This window comes from Rhea pennata, chromosome 6 (genome assembly GCF_028389875.1).
Source record: "Rhea pennata isolate bPtePen1 chromosome 6, bPtePen1.pri, whole genome shotgun sequence".
Classification (NCBI taxonomy): Eukaryota; Metazoa; Chordata; class Aves; order Rheiformes; family Rheidae; genus Rhea; species Rhea pennata.
In genome coordinates, this window is record NC_084668.1 from 5954857 (window position 1) to 5978513 (window position 23657).

Consider the following 23657-nt stretch of genomic DNA (forward strand, 5'->3'; position numbering starts at 1 on the left):
ATGTTACGTATGTTCTATTATTTTATAATTTTCTTTTAAGCATTGTGGATGTACAAATATGTCTGGCTTTTTTCCTCTATACATATTTTGGTGCTAACTAGAGCTGTTAATGGCATTGTTACTAACAAAAATACTTAGCTATCCACTGCTGTTCTATGAAACAGTTTATAATTCTATTCGTATTCAGTAGGTTTTTTAATAATAAAATCATGTTTTATTTTTTGTTACTACTACATATCCTTCATTTTTAACTGAACTAGTCTTCACCTGTAAATAAATTTGGCTTTGGATTTAAAGCTTATGCATACTTTGGCCTGTTTACAGCTGTAGTGAGCAGGACCAGAAGGCTGATGCCAGTATTTCTTAAGATAAAAACACATTTGCTTAGAAGCATAGGAATTCTGAAGGAGAGCTGAAAACTAATCATCTATATTTTCTCTTACTTTTCTAAAGGAAACGGGAGTTATGATCACTTCCATCTATCTATCAGTTCTCTCTGTCATACCATTTACCCTCAATAACCAAAAGACAATAAAGTCTCAGAGAAATGGAGGTTTTAAAGGACAACTGGATAGTGGAGATAGCCTACAGTGGGGGGCTCCATGCTAATGGAGGGACTTCAACGTGAGCGCAAGAGTCACCTTTCTTATTTCGTCTGTCTGCTGGTAATCAGCAGGAACATGTAATCAGTGCAGGGATGGCTGTGAATGAGCTACAGGATGTGCATCCCTTTGTCGTGAAATGGGAAAGGACTGTTGGGAAGGCAGTAGGGAGGGAGAGGAGGAGAATTGTGTCTGTCTTCTATGATGCAGGAGAAGAACTCTGAGGAATAAACTGAGATACTGCAGAGGTCTTTGGGAATTCTATAGTGGGATGAGAATTATAAGAAGACAGATATAGAAACCTGGCCTAATTATATCTACTGCCCATAATTTTCTTAGAAATATCTGCCCTATGCTTTCATGTGGAATTTGTCTTTCACAGTATGTGTAGTTCCTGGCATACTAAAAGGTGGCCTACATAGGAAATCTGAAGAGGATAGTGGGAAACAATGTGTGCACACATTCACATGCATACTTATCACAAAACTGCAAAATCTTAGCTGGGAGACTGACTCCTTGTGTAGCACTGATATATATTGGGTGTCATATGAAGATGACAGACAGAATCTCTGAGGAAAATTTAGCATAGGAGTGATTAATCAGGGTCATTGAAAACTGAAAATCTTTTGCTCTAGTTCGAATCAATAGAAACAAAGCAGAAATTGCCAAGGTGCAAACTAAGTCAGAAAATGTGGACAATAATGAGGAAGGAAAAAGATGGAGTTTAAGATCAAGATATCTCCATGAAGGTAAAAAATAAGATATACTTTTGACTTTAAGTAACTTCCAAGTAAATCATTGTCATAGCAGTAGTACGTTGCTATTCATTTTAATTAGTGCCTGTCTCTTTATACAAGTCTTACATAAACAGGTGAACTCAAAGAAAATAAAGTCACAAAGGTGTTCATGTATGAAAAAGGAGGAAAAAAGATTCAATACGTTTGTTAAACTTGATTTATAGAAAATTAATGAACAATTGAAAGACCAAATTAAAAATAACTGCTTGAAACACAAAAGGCAGATGTATAACTAAACACCGTCTCATTTGCTGGCCTATGTTACTTGACTAAGGACAGATTTTTGGTTGTCATTGCAATGTGTTCCCCCAAGAGAAAGAGCCTTCTTTAGATGAATGTCTTGCCTCCCACCACAGCAGAAGAATAACCACTTCAGTCTTAAGGTGCTCTTAAAGTGATCTGTAAATTCTACAATTTGATGCAGCTGGTTTGTTGCTTCATTTAAGCCAAGGAGTTTCCCTGAGCTTCCTTTAAAAAATAGTAGCTCTTGAATTATTACTATAAAACATTTTCTGCACAAAAGGCTGCAAGAAGCAGGAAGCACAACTGCAGAAGTTCACTGACTAAATATGGCAGTACTTATATCATAAGGAAAAGTTGTGTTTTTGTGTTTTAGAAGTTGGAAAAAACCCTTTGGTACTGAATGATTATACAGGCCAATTCTCAAACTCTTTGTGAAATCTGGCTTTATGTCAGCTTTGAAACAACACTACAGCAACCCAATGTAGACAGCAAAAGACCATGAGCAGAATAGGGAGACCTATTCTGATCTTGGGCAGTTCTGGTGTGCAGCATTTCTTTCTGTTACCTATAGGGTGTAGTACCCAGGGATTTCTAATCTGAAATACTTCAGTGAAGGAAGAAATTGTCTTTAGGCTGCAGTGCAAGAGGATTGTTCATATTGTTGTCTTTGGTTTGCATTAGATGTTTTAACAGTTACTGAGGAGGGTATTATTCTCTTGAAGGTCCGTATAGAGAATTTAAGCCAATTTAAGCCACTTACCCATTTGAATCAAGTCAGACTTTCAGATTAATTTGTGTGAATTTCCATGTTCTGTGTAGTAGATGAATGGATACAAGCTCTGATGAGTATTTTTATTAGCATGAGTGCACATACCTGATTACTCAGTTGATTTCTTGAAAAGTCTGTGCGTAAAAAAGTTCCTTTAAGTCTGATATTAGACATTTATTAAAAAAATAAAGCTCCACAAGTATTTTACATGAGCCTGTACTTTCTGAATGATAACATCCCAGTTTTCTACTATTTTTTTTTTTACTAGACTTCATACAAGAAATGATTGTAAATACTGACTTTTTAATTCTGGATATCTGTGAATGCACATTAGCTTTGTTTCTTGACTGTTCTTTTGCTTACTGCTCAACCTTCTCATTCTATAGTCTTCTGTAGTCTCCTGTGTTTTATTGGTAGTTTTATTGCAATCACGGAACATTTTTTGAAAAATAAATATATTGAAAATACAGTTCCTGTGTTAATCATCAAGCTATAATTAGTCATAAATATATGGATGCTTAATAGCAAAGAAAGCCTTGATGTGATTCGAGTATAGGACCATCTTATATGATGCAGCAGTCCAGATTGATAAAAGATCCCTGTTTGGATTCGTATTTACAGTTAAAAGCTCTTTTATCCTTTATTTTTCATCTCACACCTTTTCCTCCTCTCCAGTTAAGTCTCTGGCAGGCGTAAATGCTTGATACAATACCTTTTATTTGTGTAATTTATGCATACAGAAGGATGGAAGAGTATTACTAAAGATAATACACATTAAAGCATTATTGTATTTCTTTTGAATACTTCCACAGAGTTTCCAACCTGTGAGCCACTAACTCAATTTTTATGCAAAAATGGAAGATGCATTAGCAGCAAATGGCTCTGTGATTCAGGCAAGTACCAAGTGTTTTATATCTGAAACTAATATGGGAAATATTGGGTAAATATTGTTTTGATACTCATTCTTTTCTGCTGAGACTGATATTATCAGTTTGGCTTGTAACAAGTTACAGAATAGATAATAGTTTTAAATTACTAACCTGATTTTGAAAGTTGAGACTCCACATGAGAAATGATGCAGTGGATATGGAAATAGATTGCAAATGGTATATTCTGTAGAATGAAGTATTGTGTAATGATTGATTATAAAAAAAGGTTTACTTGTGAAAGGATTTCCTACTTTTAGAAAACAAAGCTGTTCCAGGGACAATAAATAGTGTTTTTGTTGTTAATGGGCAAGTTCCACTGAAACAGCGTCCCTCAGTATGGAAGGTGGAAAAGACTTTACGGTGTAGGTGCTTCTTTTGTCCTAAAGAGTGCATATTCGAATGACAGCTGTTCATATTAATGTTTTTCCAGAGCTTGCAATGTGGGAGGAATGTCATGCCAGTCCTAATAATAGTGAATTGGTTCTATATCCACAACAACATTCAATATTACTATAATTGTATGATAGTGACAGGAATTTATAGCTGTGAATGGACAGATTCCCCAAATTATCACAGTATGCTTGCTGAAAGCAAGGCGACCCTTTAGTGTTTATCTTCTCCATTCCTTGGCAATCGTAATCAAATTATGGGAATTGTTGTAATGACTACAACATTAAAGTAATGAGAAACTACATTCCACCCTTATTTGTGTGTGCTGTCTCTCTGCAACCTACACTGTTTACAAGAGCGTAGAAACAACAGTTGTAATACTATTGCAAAGATGTTACGACATCAGGTTTTCATTTTGGGTTGTGTGAAATTTGAATCACTGGGAGTAAAACAAAGCCATTGTATTTGGGAACCTGTGTAGTCGCAGATGACTGGAGAAGAAAATCCAGAGCCTTCTAATGCTTACCAGTATCTGTGACAGGATAAGGGGTTAGGCTACCCAAAATGATAGAGGATTGAGTGTTATTGTTAAGATAGGGTTAAGAAATTGCTTATATTACAAACAGTGTTACTGTAAGACAGTGGGGAATTAAAAAAAATGCTGTTCCATGTACTGCACGTTATTTTTCTGTAGTCTCTTTGGCAATACCTTGTTTGTCCTGAGAGATTTTATTCGGTCTTTCTGTCTTTCAAACCTTTAAAAATATTCATATAAATAATATTCACAGATGATGACTGTGGTGATGGGAGTGATGAATTAGGCTGTATACACTCATGTTCTGCCAATCAGTTCAGATGTTATAGTGGCAGATGTATCCCAGGTCATTGGGCTTGTGATGGTGACAACGACTGTGGAGATTACAGTGATGAAACCAAAACAAACTGCACCGAGGAAGGTTAGCTATTTTTCTACATTTTAATGTTTTATTATAAATACATTCTTCAGCCAGTGGAAAAGATAAAACTCTTTTAACCTTGGTAAAAGTTGAAATGGAAAATATGTAAAGCTCAGTGCATCCCTTTTAAAATGTGTATCCCTCAGAATGTCCCTAAGCCTTCCATCAGTATATAAAGAAGGGAATTAGGTTCCAGAAGTCTCAGAGAACACATGTAGAGACAGATATACAGGCTACATATGTGTTTCTTTTTATTTCAGATAGCCATGAAGAATGTTAGCCAGTAACTGGGAATTACAGTGTACAGTTGTATAGGGCTGGTAGTATTCATAGTTAATTTAAATAACTATCCAGTCATCTTACAACACTTAAAAATATAATTGAAAGATGATTTGTAATAGACCTCTTGGAACCTACTTAGGATAACTTAACTGTTCAAAGTTGCCAGTCTTTCTCTCCTTCTGTAAACCTGTTCAGCCCATTTAGTCTCCTCTGCCTTTTATTCTCTGTGGAAATCTGCCTTTTATTTGGACACAGAAATATTAAACAAAGTAACTGGTAGAGAAGATGATTATAGTGGAAGTAGGAATAGAACAGAGTAGTAGCTGGGAAGGGGCACTTTACATCGCTGCGTTTTATGATTTAAGAGGAAGCTTGCTTTTGGGACCTTACTGAAACAGGGCACTGGAAGAAATTTGATTAATACATTTTACATCAAGCTTTGTATAGGTGTAATATGACAATACAGAAGCATACCACAGAAGAATGATGTATTTGAAAACAAAATGGATGTTATACTGGAATAAATGCCATAGTTTTACTGTACTGCGATATGCTAAACAAGATTTTTGTTCTTTTTGTAGAGATGCATGCTACCTGGATAAAGAGCCAGCAAAGCAACATTCCTTAAGTTACTACCTTTTTTTCTTTTTTTTTTTTCAGTAGCCCTCTCATATACATGTGATTAATTATTTTTTTTCTTGTGATAGTGGAAATGAAACATTTAACATGAACATTAAACTGAAAAATGTTTTAACAAAATAGAGTCCAATTCAAATGCCTTTTTTGAAGGGCATTTCTATTTATTTGAGTAGGGAAAGAAGAGGAGGGTAGTTGTGGCAAAGGATGAAGAATAAGTAGAAAGGAATGAAGGAATTTTTCCCTTGTAGTTTTCTCATATGATTTTTCTCACAACAAAGTAATTGTACTCAATTTTATTGATGTTCTTCCATGAAATGGCATTCTATATCTTATCTGCAGACCTCATACAAACAGATGAATCAGCAGAATGCTGTGCATGAGTAGTATAAAAGTCTTAGTTTTTATGTTTACAAAATTTACTGTTACTTATCTGTATAAAAAATGTTAGTCTGGAACAAAATTATTAAGTGGCCTCCGTGCACTGCCATCTCTGAGCTTTAAGTCCCCCTCGACCTTTTTATACGATACCATGATATTCTAGGATTTGAGTCGCAGTCTGTGAAATAGCACCATTTTGCACAGTCAGAGTTAGCTCATACATCTTTGGTGTCATGTTCTGCTACATGATGTACACTTGTCCAGGAACAGTGTCTTTGCTTTATTTACAATTGAATGCAAGAATTCAGATCATTTAGGAAATAGCGAGGAGACTTTTAATAAAAGTTTTGGTTATAGACAGTACTAGACACATTTATTCGAATAATGTTTTTTGATATAAACAAAATTGTACAACTTTATCATTGTTTTAAAATACATTTTACCATCCGTAGTGTATTATGAATAGCAGACCTAGTGGTAATAATTTATCCAGAAAAGCAGAGTCAAGAGCAAAATTGAAAAGGATATCATCTTGAAAATAGATAAGAGAGTTAAATATATGATAAATAATTTAAATCACAGAATTATTGTTCTTCAAAACATTTAAGACTGATTCTTTAGCTGCACTGAATTTATGTTTATTGCTGTGGAATCTGGAAAGGCTGCAGCTAGTCTGTTAGTGCTGTGACAGCATGAGTCTGGCAGGTGCGGAGGGTCAGAACTCTTGTGTAATTTGGAGCAGAGATATGACTCCTCTGATTTCTGCCAGACAGAAGCATTCCTTGACACCTTGTATGTTTTGTGAAGGAGGAGATGGAGTTTGTTGGAAAAGCGGGGGAGGGAAGAGGAAGAGGGGGAACATAATCTTGAGGCAGAGAGGAAGGGCTTTCACAGCACCAGGAAAATTCCATCAGCCTTGGTCTTCCCTACATCCCCAAACTCATTCTTGTGTAAAAAAAAAAAAAATGTTGCATTTACCTTGAGCCAGTGGTGAAGGGGGAGTGACAGGAGTGAGCAGGTTAAGAGAGATGTTGTCTGGAGCTCGTGTAGAAGTGATGAGTTAGGAAGGAATAGTGAGTGTTGAGTGTTACACTTGGGAGCTGTGGTTTTCTCTTCAGTCAGAAAGGAGAAGGGATGAGAAGCTGGAGCAGGGGAGAGAGCAGAATATGAACGGCCTCATAACCATTCTGTTGACCTAAAGATCCAGTTATGTCAGCATATAGGGTCCATTTCCCAGTTATCCTGTCTTTAACTTAGGATGTTCACTATGCAAAAGTGAGGCTAGAGAAGTACATGTGTATGTCCATGTCATTGTAGGCTGACAGAGAAAAACTCATGAACAAATTCTTTGATGTAATTCTTATTTTTTCTAAGAAACTCCATCTCCTGGAAGATGCAATGAGAAGGAATTTCAGTGCAGTCCTAATGGCAACTGTGTTCCTGAGTTGTGGCTCTGTGACGGAGAAAAGGACTGTGAAGATGGTAGTGATGAAAAAGGCTGTAATGGAACTATACGGTTGTGTGACGAAAAGACAAAGTTCTCCTGCAAAAGTACAGGTACAGTATATATATGCAGATATGTTTTTCTCTTGTTTTTATTCATTTTTTGTGTGTATGTGATTTTTATCATGTATCTGCTATTTGAATAGAACTTTTAGTGTTTTAATATTACTGAGGTGATGTCACTGGGTATATTCTTATCAGGAAAAGAGTATTAGTGTACTCTGCCTACCCTATTTGCTGACTCATGATACGAAGTTGATGGTTTTTCTTCCATTTCCATCTAGGACACTAAAAGTAAGTTAATTGAAATGACATGAAGTAATTAGTTAGAAGACTAATAAAATTTCAACCACAACATCAGAAGAAAAGCACATTTTCTGGGAAAGATTAAAATCAAATTTTTCTAACTGTACTTCGTGAAAAGGATCTGAAAAGCCTGTAATTTATTTACTTGAGGATAGTTGTAAATGTGTGCAGATACTGTAAGATATTTTATTCAGAACCACTATATGGCCATGTACAGAGAGTTAATTTTTAGTACATGAACTACTTTAGGATGTCTTAGAAATATTTGGAGGTTTGCTGCTACTTGGCTGTTATAGCAATCATAATGTCTAAATAAATAAATGTGAAATACAGAATTTTGGCTAAAGAAAATAAAACATTTCCTTTTTTGTTCTTATAGTTTCCTTAAGGATATATAGAACAATTAGTTGTTAAAGGAAACAACCTCAATAAGTGAAAAGAGATTATTAATGAAATAAGTAGCCACACAGGAAATACACTTTCATGACACTATCCTTTTCCTAGTGCTTCGATGGAGAAAAGGTCTCAGACTGTGCTTCCCCACTGTATATTTATATACCATTTACGCAGTGATGCAGAAGGAGAGCAGTATCTCACTGGGTTTACGTTATGAAGGATGAAGCGTGAATTCTTCGGCTGTTACATGTAAATGTGTAAACTTTTAAACATGTAAACAGCAAAGCTTGCTTTTCATCAAGGATCTAAAATTCTGAAAAAGCTAAATAGCTTTGATTCAGATGAAAATGCAGTCATGCTTGTTGATTGTGTGGAACAGTCACTTTTGGAATCAACTCAATACTGTCAATAACTTTTCTTCCTTTGTTTTCCTTCCCTCAGCTCTAGAATGAGCAAAACTGTTTTTCTGGAAGAGGCATGTTGGTAATGCATTGAAACAGAAAATTGCAAAATCAACTTTTCAGTTAGGTTACTTTTCAATTTAATTCTAGATGAGTAATATGAAGGAAATGGGTACTAATAGTGTTATGAGAAATAGTTTCTGTCATAATCCTCTCAGATTTCAGAATAAATACTCTTTTCTGTGTGGGTTATTCTGAGGAATAGTCTAGCCTTCCACATTTTTGAAAATTGTTCAATTTAAGAGAAGCTGGCTGATCCTCCTCTTATATTCTGCTTAGTGGTGGTATCTAAGAAACAAATCTCTGATTTCCTGACACAGTTCCGGTAGTTCTTCACAGGAACATGTGCATGGGGGAAGATGAAAAAGCTAATGTGTTTTGGAGGCAGGACAGTTGGGGAGAACAGCAAAAGTGAAATGTTTCTGCCCAGTTTTTTGTCTTTTTTTTTAATATATATATATAGAGAGAGAGCTTCAAATAGTAGCTGCAGGATCTCCTCGTACTGCATAGGTTTTTGTTGGTTCTAGTTAAATCTGTCACAATGCCACAAGTGTGAGTGTCAGGTTGCAGTTATAGCATTTGTCAACCTTTTGCCAAATATAATTTCTGTGCTTGGAGTAACTGTGGCCTCAAGAAATCATGATACCCATATTTTGGAGCCTTACTCTTACAGAAGGCTATTAGTATAGAAGATAAGAGGAAAGAGGAAGAAAAACAGAAGAAAAATAAAGTTTTAGAACTTTTCAGTGTAATTCAGTATATTTAACTTAGAATATGAAGATACATCCTACCTGTATGCAGTTCTATTCAACAAGGAAGTAAATAGGATTGATTTTCGTTGGAAAATTAGGCTGTCAACATTGATTTGGTTCATACTTGAGAGTGTAAGCCTAAGTTGGTTTGTTTCTGTTCATCTGAGAGGAAAGCACTGTTAATACAGCAGCAGTTTAATACAAAAGGAGATTAAGTAGTATTAATAAAAAAGCAGAATACAAATAGATTTCTGTGTAATATTGTTGAAATTTTTTTCTAATGTTTGCTTCTGGTCTGATTTCCTGTGTTTATTGTCTCTTTTCTCCAAGGGAGATGCATTAGCAAAGCGTGGCTATGTGATGGCGATATTGATTGTGAGGATCAGTCTGATGAGGATAATTGCGAGGGCTATATGTGTGGACCACCAAAATACCCTTGTGCTAATGATACCTCCATCTGCCTACAGCCTGAGAAGCTTTGCAATGGGAGAAGAGATTGTCCTGATGGATCTGATGAAGGCGATCTTTGTGGTATTTCTCTTTTAGATACATTTTGCCAACTCTTCTAAATATTATCTGTCACAGTATTTCCTCTTGAAAAAAAGTCCTCATGCTTGTGTTACTGAAGTTTTCTCATGGTAGCTTCTGTGATGATGTTTTATTTAATTTAGATCATCCTATTTTTCTGCTTGAAATACCAGTTTTCTTCAAGTAAGCGAAAACATACTTCCTTATGATTCTTTCATTTTTTAACCCTTAAGGTACTTTCTAGAGGTAGGCAGTTTGAAAGACGTATTTATGAAAGTGCTAAAGCTAACTTGTAGTTCTCTCAAACTACAAAAGTTTGAGTTGATGGAATCCTATCAAGTAGCTGTACAGGAGATCATGAAGAAATACATTATTATGCCTGTTATACTTGTAAGTCATAGTTTTCTTCCTGAATCAGAGCCAAACCACCAAACCTTTGCCTCATTTTTTTTAGTGCTTATATATGCATATGCCAGCAGCGTATAGTACTCATCTCATAGGTGTAAAAGAGGATGTTTCTGTAAAAGCATTATTTGTAACTTGATGCAGCTCTTACTTGATTCACATTCTGTGTAAGCCTTCCAAGTGTGCTGTTTTTAAGCCTTTTTTCCCTCTAATTACTGAGGACACAAGGAACTTTGTCGGAGTTGGGTGCATTGGTAAATGTTTCTAGACCATAGAACCGGTGCCTGTCAGTATTTCTGAAAGATTAAGGTGAATAATCTTTATACAGAACTTCCAATTACATAAGAGAAGATCTTCATGATCAATTTCTACTTCAGATGGTTGTCTCCAAAATCTGGGTGACTTACATTACCTCTGAAATGATCAGTGGTTATTAAGTAGAGTGATCTTTAATAAATCTTAAGCATCTCACACCAGTGATCCTAAATACTTGACTGGGCTTAACTAAAAGAGTGAAGATGCAAAATAGGTCACATATAGGGACAAAGGCTCAGATTAGACATAATCTTTAACTCTTGTATAGATTGAAAAACCGTGTCTATACTGGTCAGTGCAGCATGTTTTTCTCTGCCCTTGGCTGGTCATCAACAGTGTGACTGTAAATATTTTTTCCTTTGATGATACTCTCTTATTGCAGTGCTCTGACCAATGATTTTTCTCATTGACCCATTTCACTGATTCATCTTTATTTATCACACAGGAATAAACTAGTAGTTTTATTTATTGATTGATTACTTTTTAACTTTTATTACTTTGCTGCTGTTTTTATTATTCTCTTATTTTCTCTCTCTTTTATTTATTTTTTTTATTATTTTCAAGATTCTAAATATGCCCTGTTAAGATAACAGGTACCCTATTACCTTCTATTCATTTCATATTCACTAACAGATTATCAGTTCTTGTCTTCAGTTTCTACTGAAAGCCAGTCTCAATTGTCATTTGTTAAATATTCTAAAAAATCTTCTTCCATGGTGTACCCTGATCTAGAAAAGAAATTTTGAACTACCGTGTCCTCACTGTGGGGAAACCCTCTTCAATGCAGTCTTTTGGTACCATGCTCTGTGCTGTTTTTGGTACTACGCATCCCTGCTATTTACCTCAACCACCACAAAATTCTAAACCAAAACAAAGAACCCTCCTTTCTCCACCCCCCAACAAAATAAAAATCCAGCCAAACCCACAAAAAAGAAGTGAAAAGAAAGAAGGAAAAGACAGGTGTAAGGTATTTCATATATTAGGTCTACTGTGTTGTTTTCTAACTTGTTATTTCTTGGACTTCTCCATCTTCACTCATCTGTTGTTTTTAGTCTTGCACATTTGCGAGTATTTTAAGGAGCAGTTTTCTGTTTTTCAGCTACAGTTTTTCTTTTAAAGGTGATGTTTGCAGACCTCTCAGACAGAATAGGTTGTTACTATTACCTAAAAAATAAAATGTGAGAAATGGTGAGGAGTTAGCATGTATCCTTGATAGAGTGTGTGTTAAAACAGTTTCATGGCATATGATAAAATGTAGGATATCACACTGAGTAAAAATTTTTTTAAAAAATTATAAATGTAACACAAGTGTAACAGAAATTCTAATTAATTTGTTATTAAATATATATAAAGATAAAATCAGTAGTTTTAGAAGAAGTTCAGATACTATAGTGGGAGTATCATGTAAGAGTGATGGTCTTGGGATAAAAAGTAAAACGTGATTTGTAGGAAAGAGGTAATTTTGAATTTTTTTTAATTATATCAACAAAAAACCTCTCCCCATTGATTTTGCTTCTTTTAAGAGGTTATATGCCTTATAGCATCCTGTTAAAAAAGCATTTCCAGAGGTATGCAAGCAGTTTCACTCTCTGACATCTAACTGTTTGCTAGGAAACCCTGTGTGGGGCTGTGCTCTGTTGCCTGAATCCATTAGCATACAAGGCAGAGTTTGCTGGCTGGGCAAAAGTTGCTGCTAGGTAGAGTGAAGAGGTTTCTTTACAACGTTGCACTGTCCTGTGTTGCTTTGCAGTCTGTGTTGTCACACGGGGTCTTAAATTTGCTGTTCCCTTGAATATGTTTATTACATCCTTAAATCCTCCAAGTGCTACATGTGAATCCTGTGCTGTCACCAGTTCTGTCATTAGTACACTATTTTTACTGCAAATGAAGGAGAATATAGCATAAAGCCATTTATTTTATTTCTATTCTATTTCTGTGTTTGGAATATCTTCCAAATAGTAGTAATGTCTTCCATTACGACACTGTATCCTGCTGGGCACCATATAGGGCCAAGCTTAGCTGTTAACAATTGTTGAAACTTTTAAAGGATTTAGAAGACAACAGACATTATGGTAATTGTGCATTATTTAACATTAAAAAATACTTAAATGTGATCTAAAGGGGAAATATATAGTATAGGATGTTGGGCAAGACTTTTACATGTTAGATATTTTAAAGAGTTTGCTCCTCTTCTGTAGTCACAAAAAGCCTTGGAAGTCTGAACAAAGAACCATTAAAAGAAATTTTAAAATGGCTTATTATTACTTTTTTTTAAAGCAGAAGGGAAGAAATTTTTCTGTAGAAAACTTGTGGTATATACATTTTATCACAACTGAGCAAGAAACAGAAACTTGTGAGAATCAAACAATATTACTAAAAGACACAAGTAGATTAAAATTTAGAAATGCAGTCTAATTTCCAGTGCGACGACGGACCAGTTTGGTACTCCCAGTGATTCTCCTGATATCAGTGGTAGCATAGATAAATGATAGTGATTCTATGCTTTTCTTGCTTTAGGGTTCACAGAATTTCCCACAGACGACTGTACACAATTATCATGCTTTCCATTCAAATGCTTCAAAGGTTCTACAAATCACGTTCAAATCCCTTAACAGAGCTTTGCAAATTATTGGTTACCTGTGGAATATAATACGAGAGAATACTGACATAGAGAATGCAGTAGTAGTATTCTCTAATATTTGTCCACACTTTTTTGGAAAAGAAGAAAAATTGAATCCTGATTTTCATTCTTTGTATGTACATATTTCTTTGACAAGTTACTCAGGTTATAGATAAATAGGACTAAAAGTTGGAGCCTTCTTGAACCCATCAGCTCAAGTGGCTGGAGACAGGGGAAGCATCTGGAAAAGTATGTTTGTTCCTTTCTCTAGGCCTCAGCTTTTGTTCACTGTTGAAGAAGGGATATTGGGCTGTTTGGACTGGTTCTGTATGGCCACTTTTTGCTTCTTAAATGAATGAAATAATATGCCTGGAGAGCATGTCAAAATGTGTACATACTGTATGTCTGCCATGCTAAAATCTTGAAAAGTTACAATAAAGCTATCATGCTGAGTAGTTTCAAGTTAGATAATTGTAAAAATAAATACAAAAACACTGTTAAGCTGATGTAAACATCTGACTCTTCTTACAGGCTTTTTATGTGTTTCAGTTAACCTGATGGCTTTAAGAAGTAACAATATAACTGATGGCACTTGCGGCCCCTAATGCTTTTTTCATGTTATTTCAGATGAATGTTCACTTAACAATGGTGGATGTAGCCATCAATGTTCTGTGGTTCCTGGAGGAAGAATTGTGTGCTCATGCCCTGCAGGATTCAGTCTTAGTATAGACAACAAAACTTGTGAAGTTACAGATTATTGTACTAAGCACCTGAAGTGTAGTCAAGTATGTGAACAGCATAAAAATACTGTCAAGTGCTCTTGTTATGAAGGCTGGAAGCTCAGTAAGGATGGAGAAAATTGCATTAGTACTGGTAAGTGGAGATTCAGTTTATTTTCAATATTCCAGGCATTAATAGCTGTTATGTCCATTTAGGGGAATTCCCCTCCCTCTTTTTGGTTCTTTCTTTTAATGAAAGAATGCAGGTTTAGATTATGAAAATTTAGAGTCTAGTAGGAATACCAAGAACTCGCTTAAAATAATCCCCATCCTTGATGCAGGATGAAGGGCTAATGCAGTATTAGTTCCTTGTTTATAAACTTCCTAAATAACATCAATACCAAATAGTTTCTAAGTTTTGTTCAAAGTTCTAAACAGTTTTTCATGTGTATTTGGTATTTAGGGGAGATACATGTATATATATTTATATATATTTGTATGTATGTATATATGATGTATATTTCAAAGAAATCAGTTGCATTGATGATGTGGAAATATTAACATTAATCTTCTAACATGCAAATAAAACCAGTAGATCTTAACATGGAATGCTTTGTCTTGTTGTGTTCTGGCTCCACATGCAATTTCCAAGCATTGTAAGAGGTTTAGGAACATGTATGTGCATGAACATGCAGCTCTGCTTTGCCATATGCCAGTTGGTTTATGCTCACCTGCTGGCCATACTTGGAAAAAAAGAGGAGCAGTGTACTTAGTGAATCAAGGAATTTTGACTGAGGCTGCAGAAAAGATGGGTTGAGTTGTTGTAAGGGCTTGCTTCTGCTGAAAGATGAAGTTCTCGTGCCATCTCTTCACCACCAATTTCTTTCCTGTTTTCCAGACCAGTGTTTCTGTCCTTTCTTTTGCAGTAGTTCTATGCTATGGGAGAGACACAGTAAACAACTCATAGTGGATCTGGCTAGCAGGTTTTATTTAAGAACAAGTGAGCTTAGAACTTTTACCCTACTTGATTTTCTCATATACTTACTCACTTGCTCCCTTCCTAATGTTATATTCTCTGGTTTTCAACTTCTCTTCCCTGCAGGGAGATTGATACTGGCCCAGGCGTAAGATAGAAAGTTGTGTCAGTTCATGCTGTGCAGTTACGAGTCTTGGATATTACTGGTCAGGGTCCCTTGGGCGTCCCCTAGCATGTCTCCACACTTTTCTTTCATCTTCAGAATCATCCCCTAATTGAGGATCTTCATCTTCCTGTTTTTGGCCCTCTATCCTTTTTCCAAGACCAGCACTTCTTTTGGGGAACCCTTTTTTCTGGCATCCTGTTCTTTCTGGAACCCCAGGGTCCCTGTTTTCCCAAGCTAAACTGTCTATGCAGAAGCACAGCTCATGATCAGTCCCCTAATTGTTGGTTCTGTCTCTCAGCTCTTTATTAACTGGAAGATTTGGGATGTGTCACTTCTGTTTAGTCCAGGTGTAACCACGATTTATGAGCAGGCTGAACTAGTTGCAGCTAACAAGTAACAGGCTTCTGCTTGACAGTTCAGAAGTTTAACTTTGGACACGTGCACACACACGTGCACACGTGAACATACACATGTACAGCCAATTAGCTGCTGTCTGTTAGTGTTAACAATTTAGGCTTTTTTTAAAAAAAAAACTACGACATTCTGGCATTTGTTTTTTGACATCAGTATGCCAGTTCAGTTTACTAATCCAGGAGGAAAAAAACCTAAGCCAAAAACAGAGGGGAAGGAAATGCATTCACTTTTTTTTTCTGTATTGAATTAAGATTCAGAAGCTGTGTTACGAGTCTCTGTTTTTCAAATGCAGTGTGAATCATGTATGTGCAATACAAATATGTGTGAATTGTAGACTCATGTCCTTACCCCCATGTAGAGGAGGTAAAAATACTATTGATTGTGTGAAATAACATTGGCTGCAGAAATTTCCTAGAATTTGGAAGTACCAGATTAGGATTGTTCCCTACTTTTACTTTTTTAGTGACCTATCAATTCCGATTTGAAATGCCTCCAACACTGTTCCTCCTATCATTTGTTTGATATTTCATAACTCAAAAGATATGATTAAATATTCCAGATTTATTCCAGTACTCAGCATTTTTTCAGATGAATTGCATGAAAAACTTCTGGACTACAGAGCTAGAAATAAAAGCCTATGTTTCCCACTGCTATTCAAGTGGAATAATTTAATTACTGGTCAACTGATCAGTCCGTATTTTAGAAAAGACAAATTCTAATCCTTCTGCTTTGACTATATTTGAGCTAAATTATACAATATCTCAGAACTTTGTTACAGCTGTAATGTGGCCCACAATTTATTTATGGCCAAAACTTCAATAGCAGCTAATAAAAATGTTTCTATTTTTCAAAACATTGAATAACTAAAATTTAGTTTTGTAGTTGACACATTCTAATAAATAGCCTTTTACAAATGCTCTTTGTCTTTCATTTGAGCGCCTTTCAATTCATTAAGAATGTGTTTATTTTTATCAGCCTAGAAGCTTTGTTGTAATTTCCAGAATAATTGTGTCTTAGTGTCTTCATGTTTATTATATACTATAGTATGTAAATATTTACTACTACAAACTGAGATCAGGAATCTATGTTCCTAAGACATTTCTGAGCTGTGCTGATAGTTGACTTTCAAATCATGGATCACTGGCATATTCCTGTAATTTTGTACATCTGAATTTTGTTTTATGTCTCTCAATTAAAGTTCTTTTATGATGCTGCTGTAGCCTTACTTCCATTCACTCTTGATCAATCTAGTTTGTTTTATTACTGACATTTCTCAATATTCAAAGATGCCTTCTCATTGCGTTAGAGATATAAGATGAGTAAAAGCATTTTTAAATATTAATCATTTGATGGAGGAAAGCCTGAAACAAACATTAAATTACAGCAAATTGAAATCACCATAACAATATATGGAAGCTAAGACAAAAAAAAAGGGGAGGGGGGAATATTTTTCAGTAGAAGAGCGTATATAACAAAATTGAAACTAAGGTTTCTCAAATTCTCCTGGGCCAATAAGACACTCGTGCTTGATGTTTACTGATGTTATTGAGAATCTGCAATTACAAATTGATATTCACAGAGTTTGTCAAAAATGTAATATTAAATATATGATCTGAGACCAGTGATGTCAGCTGATATGAAAAATGATACCTTTCTCTAAAAACCATAAAGCTTCTATCTTTATGTGATCAAAACCACAACAAAATTATTGCATGCTAAATATGACATATGCCACTATAGTCAATAATAATCTGGGCTAGTTTTATTTTTTTTGTTGAAAGGCATAAATACTCCACAAGACAGATACTCTGATGCTTAGGTTGTTGACTGTATGAACAGCATTTTAGTTAACTAGGAAAGTGAGCCAAGTTTGGTCCTGTTTGTGAATCTATGAGCCTTGTATTGCCCGCACCATGAATGTCTCTGAGGATGAGATTTTTAATGAACATAAAATTAAAAAAAAAGCTTTCATATAATTATATGACCAGTACAGTTCAAAGTTTTCTCATGAAGATAAACAGTCCCCACAGTGCCAAACTTCTTCCTTTTCAGTAATACCGGATGGTGTAAAAGAATTCCTACAAAAACAACATTGATTTAGAATGCCTTGAATGAGGAATACTCAGGTATTGCATTAGAGCAATCACCAATAATCCTTTTTAAAAGAGAAAAAAATTCCCCATGAGAATATTATTACTTAGCCTTTAATTCTTTTTTTCATCTAAAATATCACTTTTCTATATGTAAACGCTTCAATAATAGATAGAAATAATATGTAAAGCTAGTATGCAGCTCTTCACTTTTTCAAGTTATTGTAAAACATTTGCTTGAGTGTCCATCAAAAATTTAACAGGAATATGCATACTGAAAATGCATTAATGTTTGTGAGTACATTATTTTTCATGGCATATAAGAATCAAAGTCTGTTTGCCAGAGGAATTTAAATAATTACCATATAAATATGATAAATTATGGAATAATAAATGAAAAGAAATAATTACCTTAATAACATTCTTTTCTTTTAGTTTCTCTATCAATATCTCTTTCAATGTCTTTCTCTTCATTTCCCATTTTCCCTTATTTCTGCTTATCTTCTCAGTTTTTGAGGTTTTAAAATGTTGTATTTTTCTTTTTTGGGTTTCTTCACTTTCTAGCTTTTGTTTCCAACTGGTTCATTTTTTGCTGTTCTGGTGTGTGTATTATTACATTACTGACTTTCCAAAGAGTAATTTTTTTATTCATGCTTAAAATTGTATCAATTCAAGTGAAATTAAGCTACAGAGCTCAATTATTGAAATAGAAAGTAAATAATAATTATATATTTTCATTCTCTTCTTCCTTGCTTCTGTTAAAACATCTTTCAAAACAAGTTGCACTGATGTATTTCACTTGAACTCTTAGATGATAGAAGTGCAGAAAACTCTTCTCTTGAAAAATATTTATATCTAATGTTTGTGTTCAGACTTTTCAGAATTTGGTTTATTAAAAGGCAAGTTAAATGAACTCAAAACCGGTATGGTTTTAGTTAAGAAATGATTCAACATTTTCTAAGCTGTTGGAACTCAACTATGCATTTATTTTATATCATTAGCTGTACATATGGAAAAGAAGATACCATTTCTGTATTCCTGATATGTTTCAGGTTGTGTTTAATTCAGTTTATTAGAATTTCCAGATAGTTTTTAATATTACAATTGAAAAAATTTTGATGAAGGATAGTCATAGCCTCTTTGAGCAATGTCTAATTTCTGATGAAGTTTTTATGAAGCTTTTTTTAAACTGTGAAGATACCATTTTGCTTTGAGGTAGATTTCAAAAAAGCACAGATTGCTATGCTAATATTCTTACATTAGGGTTCAATGAAACAAAAAAGCTTCGGTTAGGATTTTCAAAAAACAAAAAGAATTTCAGATTAAAAACCTTTGGAAAAGGAGAAGCATTGGATCTTTCTGTGCAGATTTGTGTGTGTGTATGTCCATTTGGACAGTTTTCTTCTATTAGATCTTTTTCTTACCACTTTTCATGCTTCATGCACAATACTTTGTTTAAATCATGTATTTGGTATACTTTCCTATATGGTAAAAAAGCTTGGTGTGTGTATGAAATCAGAACATAGAGGAATAGATGATTTTTGTCCAACAAATTATTATCAATTACTTTTCTTTAAAAGCTTTAAAAAACAGAGTCAAAATCCATTATATTGAATCGGGTTTAGATGAGATTATTTTACGATTTGATTATTTTTTTAAAAAAACAGTGTCTTCTCTGAATTTCCAGAAGAGCAATCAAGATGGAAAATAAGATCAAATATTTATTTATAAGGTGATGGAAGAATCTCATTAAATAAAATTCAGTTTAGCCTTTAGTTTGTAACTCACCATAATACATCTTATTTCATGGAGTCATGGAAGGATAAGGTTGGAAGACTATAATCTTGCTGTTGTTTATCTGCTTTGAAGACCTTCAGGACACCTTCAGTGGTGAACTCCCAATCTCTCAGGAATGATATATTTCAGTGCATCACTATCCTTAAGTTTTTTTCTAATCTTGCTGAATCTGTTTACTCCAGTTCCAGCCTTTAATCCTAGGCCTACTTGTTATTTGGTTAGAAAACAAGGTTTTCCCCATGCTCTTTCTGTCTTTGAAGAGTTTTATGTGCTTCCACTCTTCCATCTCAGCCCATTCTTTTTTTAGACTAAGCAGTCCCAATTAATTCACTCTTTCCTTGCAGGTCATACTTTCAGACCTTTGATCACACTTGTTGGCCTTAATTTCTCCTGTTCTACAGGTGGCTCACATTCACATCCAGAGCCATGCTTAGAACAGTGTGCAACATTGTAAACTGTCTTCACAAAAGCTTAGGAGGAAAGAGTGGAAGAATTATATCATAATTTTTTCTGTCTGCTTTTTAACTCATTTTCTGATAAATTTTTCAGCTATGATGCCTTATCTCTTTTTTTGTCACAGTACCACTCATTCTCTCATTTTATGTAGTCTCGCTTCTGTTTATTGACTGTATATCAGCCACAGTAATCAAGGATCTGAATTTACATCTCTTCATATTGATATGGGAAGGATAAGACAGAGGGGGAAAAAAGCTGTGTATGACCTACACTTTCAAATGAAAAAGTCCAAATAAACAAAATGATGCTACTTTGTTTATATTCACTTCCATATAAATTGCTATTTTTTACCCATTTCTCATTACTGATTTACATTTAAGTACTGTATCTTAAATTTGTCAAGATCATGTTGAATTTTAATCCTTTTCATGAGTGTTCCTCTATTTGCATTTTATTTTATGGAGCTTAAGTTAGACTCTCTCTTGCTAGAATGAAAAAATCTCATCCAATAGAACATAAATTTGTTATGATTCTTTTTTAAATTGTTTTGTTCACTATTGAGAAACCCAAAGAAGTTACTGGTGGTGTTCATCATGTCTGTGTTCTTACACATTGCAGTTGCCGAAACAGCAGTATGTAGGTAGCTTTTGGTCTCCTACATTGTAGCTGCTAATTTATCAGAAATTAGGAAGTGCCGTTAAACTGCTCCTCAGATTCAGATAGCTGATTCTTGTGAAACAGCTACTAATGTCAGCGATCCTGTTCTTCATAAAGCTGTTCAATTTTTCAAAGCTCTGCACTAGTTGGCTTTTTGCAGAAACTCAGTCATTACCCTCACAAATATCAGGATCATTTGGAAAGGCCAAGCAGCTTATGAACAGGTACTTCATGACCAGAAACACTGCTCTGCTGAGGAACCTTTTAATTTAACATGTCATACATAATTGAATCTGTATGTGCAATGATCGGCAAGAAAAGAACATTAAATTTATCTTTAAAATATGATACATATAATTATATTGCATGATAATTTAGGGAATTTCTGACTATTTTAGGAGAACAGTGCAATGCTGTCTATTGTCATAAGTTGCCAGTAAGCAATTTTCTATATAAGATGGAGGTCTTATTGGATGGAAGAAAAAAATTTCTATTCCCGTTTCATTCATGTTGCATTCTACGGGGAAGGGTTACAACAAAAGAAAGCTAATTTCTGAAAGAAAAGGATGGATGTGAAAATGTTTGTTTATTAAAGTGGATGCACTGGGTAGACTGGGTAGTTTAGAGGTCCTATTTTTTAACTACTTGTTTGTTAAACTAGTAGTTTGTTAAACTACTTGTTTAACTACTTTGTTTTTAACTACTTTAGCTACTTGTTTGAAAAATTTTTCCTAATGTAGAAAGTGTAAGAATTATTATACAAAATCAAATTATAATGTATGTGATCTATGGAGAGAGTGTTTACATGTGCTTATAAATACAGTTTTATATAAACTCACAAACATGCGCACATATGCAAAAATTATCTATCATTAATCATACAGCAAGGGTACAAAAATAAACTTCAGTAGTAGATGGGCTTGGTGATGGAGTATGTCAATAAGCATATAAAATGCTTCTTTGCTTAGTATTTTGCAGTTAGATGTTTTTTTTAATAACCACTTCAATTTAAAAAAATGACGTTATGAATGTTTTAGTAAATTGTTTTAACTAACTAGGTTTTGGAATAATGGATAATTTAACAGATTAATTTTTCTGAAGCTTTTGTGAACATGGATTTTAATTTTGGTGGCTTCAAACTTTTTAAATACTAGTTATGGAAGTCCTTGTGGTCGAGCTATAAAAATATAGCTCAACAGTTGAGTATGATATTCCTGATTTTAATGTTTAGTATCTCTACATGTGATCAAAGATAATGCTAGAATGGAGAAGTGAGAATTTTGTTGGACTAAAAATAAGTTTCATAGAATCATAGAATTGGTAAGGTTGGAAGGGACCACTGGAAATCATCTAGTCCAACCCTCAAACAAGTGGCCCATATGGGGATTGAACCCATGACCTTGGCATTATTAGCACCACGCTCTTTTGGAAGACTTCTTATCAGGAAGTGAATTGTTTTAATATTCCTTTTCTTCCAATAAAATATTCTATGCCTTTCTTATTCCGTGTGTCATTTATATCAATATGTAACAATCTCTTCTTTATTATTTTTTTGAAATGTATAATCTTTTGCTTCCAGATCCATTTGAGGCTTTCATAATTTTTTCTATTCGACATGAGATCAGAAAAATTGATCTTCACAAACGTGACTACAGCCTCTTAGTCCCTGGTTTGAGAAATACAATAGCACTTGATTTCCATTTCAATCACAGTTTACTGTACTGGACAGATGTGGTGGAGGACAAGATTTACAGAGGCAAGCTTTCTGATACTGGAGGTATGAATTCAATCTTAGATTTATTAGTAGTGAAAACTGCAGGATGTTGGGCCTGACAAATTTTAACTGAGCTACCATTAACAGAAACAAAATCTGTAATGGCATTTGGCCTTTAAAAAAGTGTGTAATGTACAGCTAGGAAAAGACTTTGTAATAATTGCCATCTGCAATATGTTGTAGCAGGGAGAAAATGGCACAGAGGACTGGTATTTCTTCCTACTCCAATGACAGAAATACTGATTTTTCCTTTTTGTAATTCAGTTAGCTTCACCTTAAAAAAAAAAAAAAAAAGGAAAAAAAGAAAAAAAAACATGAGGATTTATGAGGTCTCTGATAAATTTTCAGTACTCATTGTAGGTGAAGGATTTTGCTTCATAATTTTATAGCATTCAAAGAGACGTGATCTTTACCTTGGTAACATAATTATTGCCTATAATTCAGTATAATCTTACAATATATAAAAAAGCGTTTCTATAAAATGTTGCTGAAGTATGACTTCAGGCGCTTTCGTTTTCACGTGAGCTAAGAAAGAGAAGCATATCCAGAATGGGACAGAAATACCCTACAGTGTGCATACTGCTCAGTGTGTAAAGAAAGTGAAAGACTTGCCACTTTCCATTAATGGCTGTGCTATGTTTGCATGAAGCTAGTAAGGTGGAGTCTGTTGTCATCACCGTGTGTTGAGGTCACACTGTACCAGAATCCAGGTGCCTTCTGTTATTAAAATTAATTATTCTCTCAGTCCTGCAGCTGTCTATAAAATCTGTATCTCCACAAAGCACTCTTTCTTCCTGAAAATCCTGAGGGCTGAGTGCCTCTGTAGTTGCTGCTTATGTGAAAAATTTCGAGATCTTCACAAAGTTTATGGTAGGAACAGGTTTGCAGTCAGTAACAGTATGAATTGTAGATGTGAATTCAAAGAAGTAAAGCAAGTTTATTTACTGTAGAGTTTTTCAAAATGTGTAATCTAAACATGCTTTTGATTCTCCCTGCTTTTCTCTCTCCATCACAATCTTTCTAATTTATCTCTTACCTTGGTTGAGAAAGAACTGAAATGGAGCTGAACAAATTTTGTTTCCTATGCCACTGGGACATGGAGCATGAGCATGTGCTTCACAGATACTGCAAAAGGGATCCCTCGTGAGAGGGCATATGTACATCTCCAGTGTGACTCCACATGTGAGCTCTGGCCTTTATTGAAAGTTTCAGGGCTTTAGTTAATAAACTATCTAAGATCTAAAAATTTCTATTACTGTGGAATAAAATTACTCATTTATTTATATGTGGCCAAAACTGTATTTCTTTATAACAAGCTATCACATCCATTAAAAAAA

The 23657-nt window shown here is 34.6% G+C and overlaps 1 protein-coding gene across 1 annotated transcript in view; it reads left to right on the forward strand.

Moving 5' to 3' along the window:
* Positions 1–23657, forward strand: part of LRP1B (LDL receptor related protein 1B) — a 339912-nt gene that overhangs the window by 98523 nt on the left and 217732 nt on the right. Inside the window, exons 16-21 of the mRNA XM_062578228.1 lie at positions 3224–3304; positions 4519–4686; positions 7360–7542; positions 9734–9934; positions 13899–14144; positions 22126–22323. Of these exons, the coding sequence (XP_062434212.1) occupies positions 3224–3304; positions 4519–4686; positions 7360–7542; positions 9734–9934; positions 13899–14144; positions 22126–22323 (1077 nt within the window). The remainder of the gene's footprint in view (positions 1–3223; positions 3305–4518; positions 4687–7359; positions 7543–9733; positions 9935–13898; positions 14145–22125; positions 22324–23657) is intronic.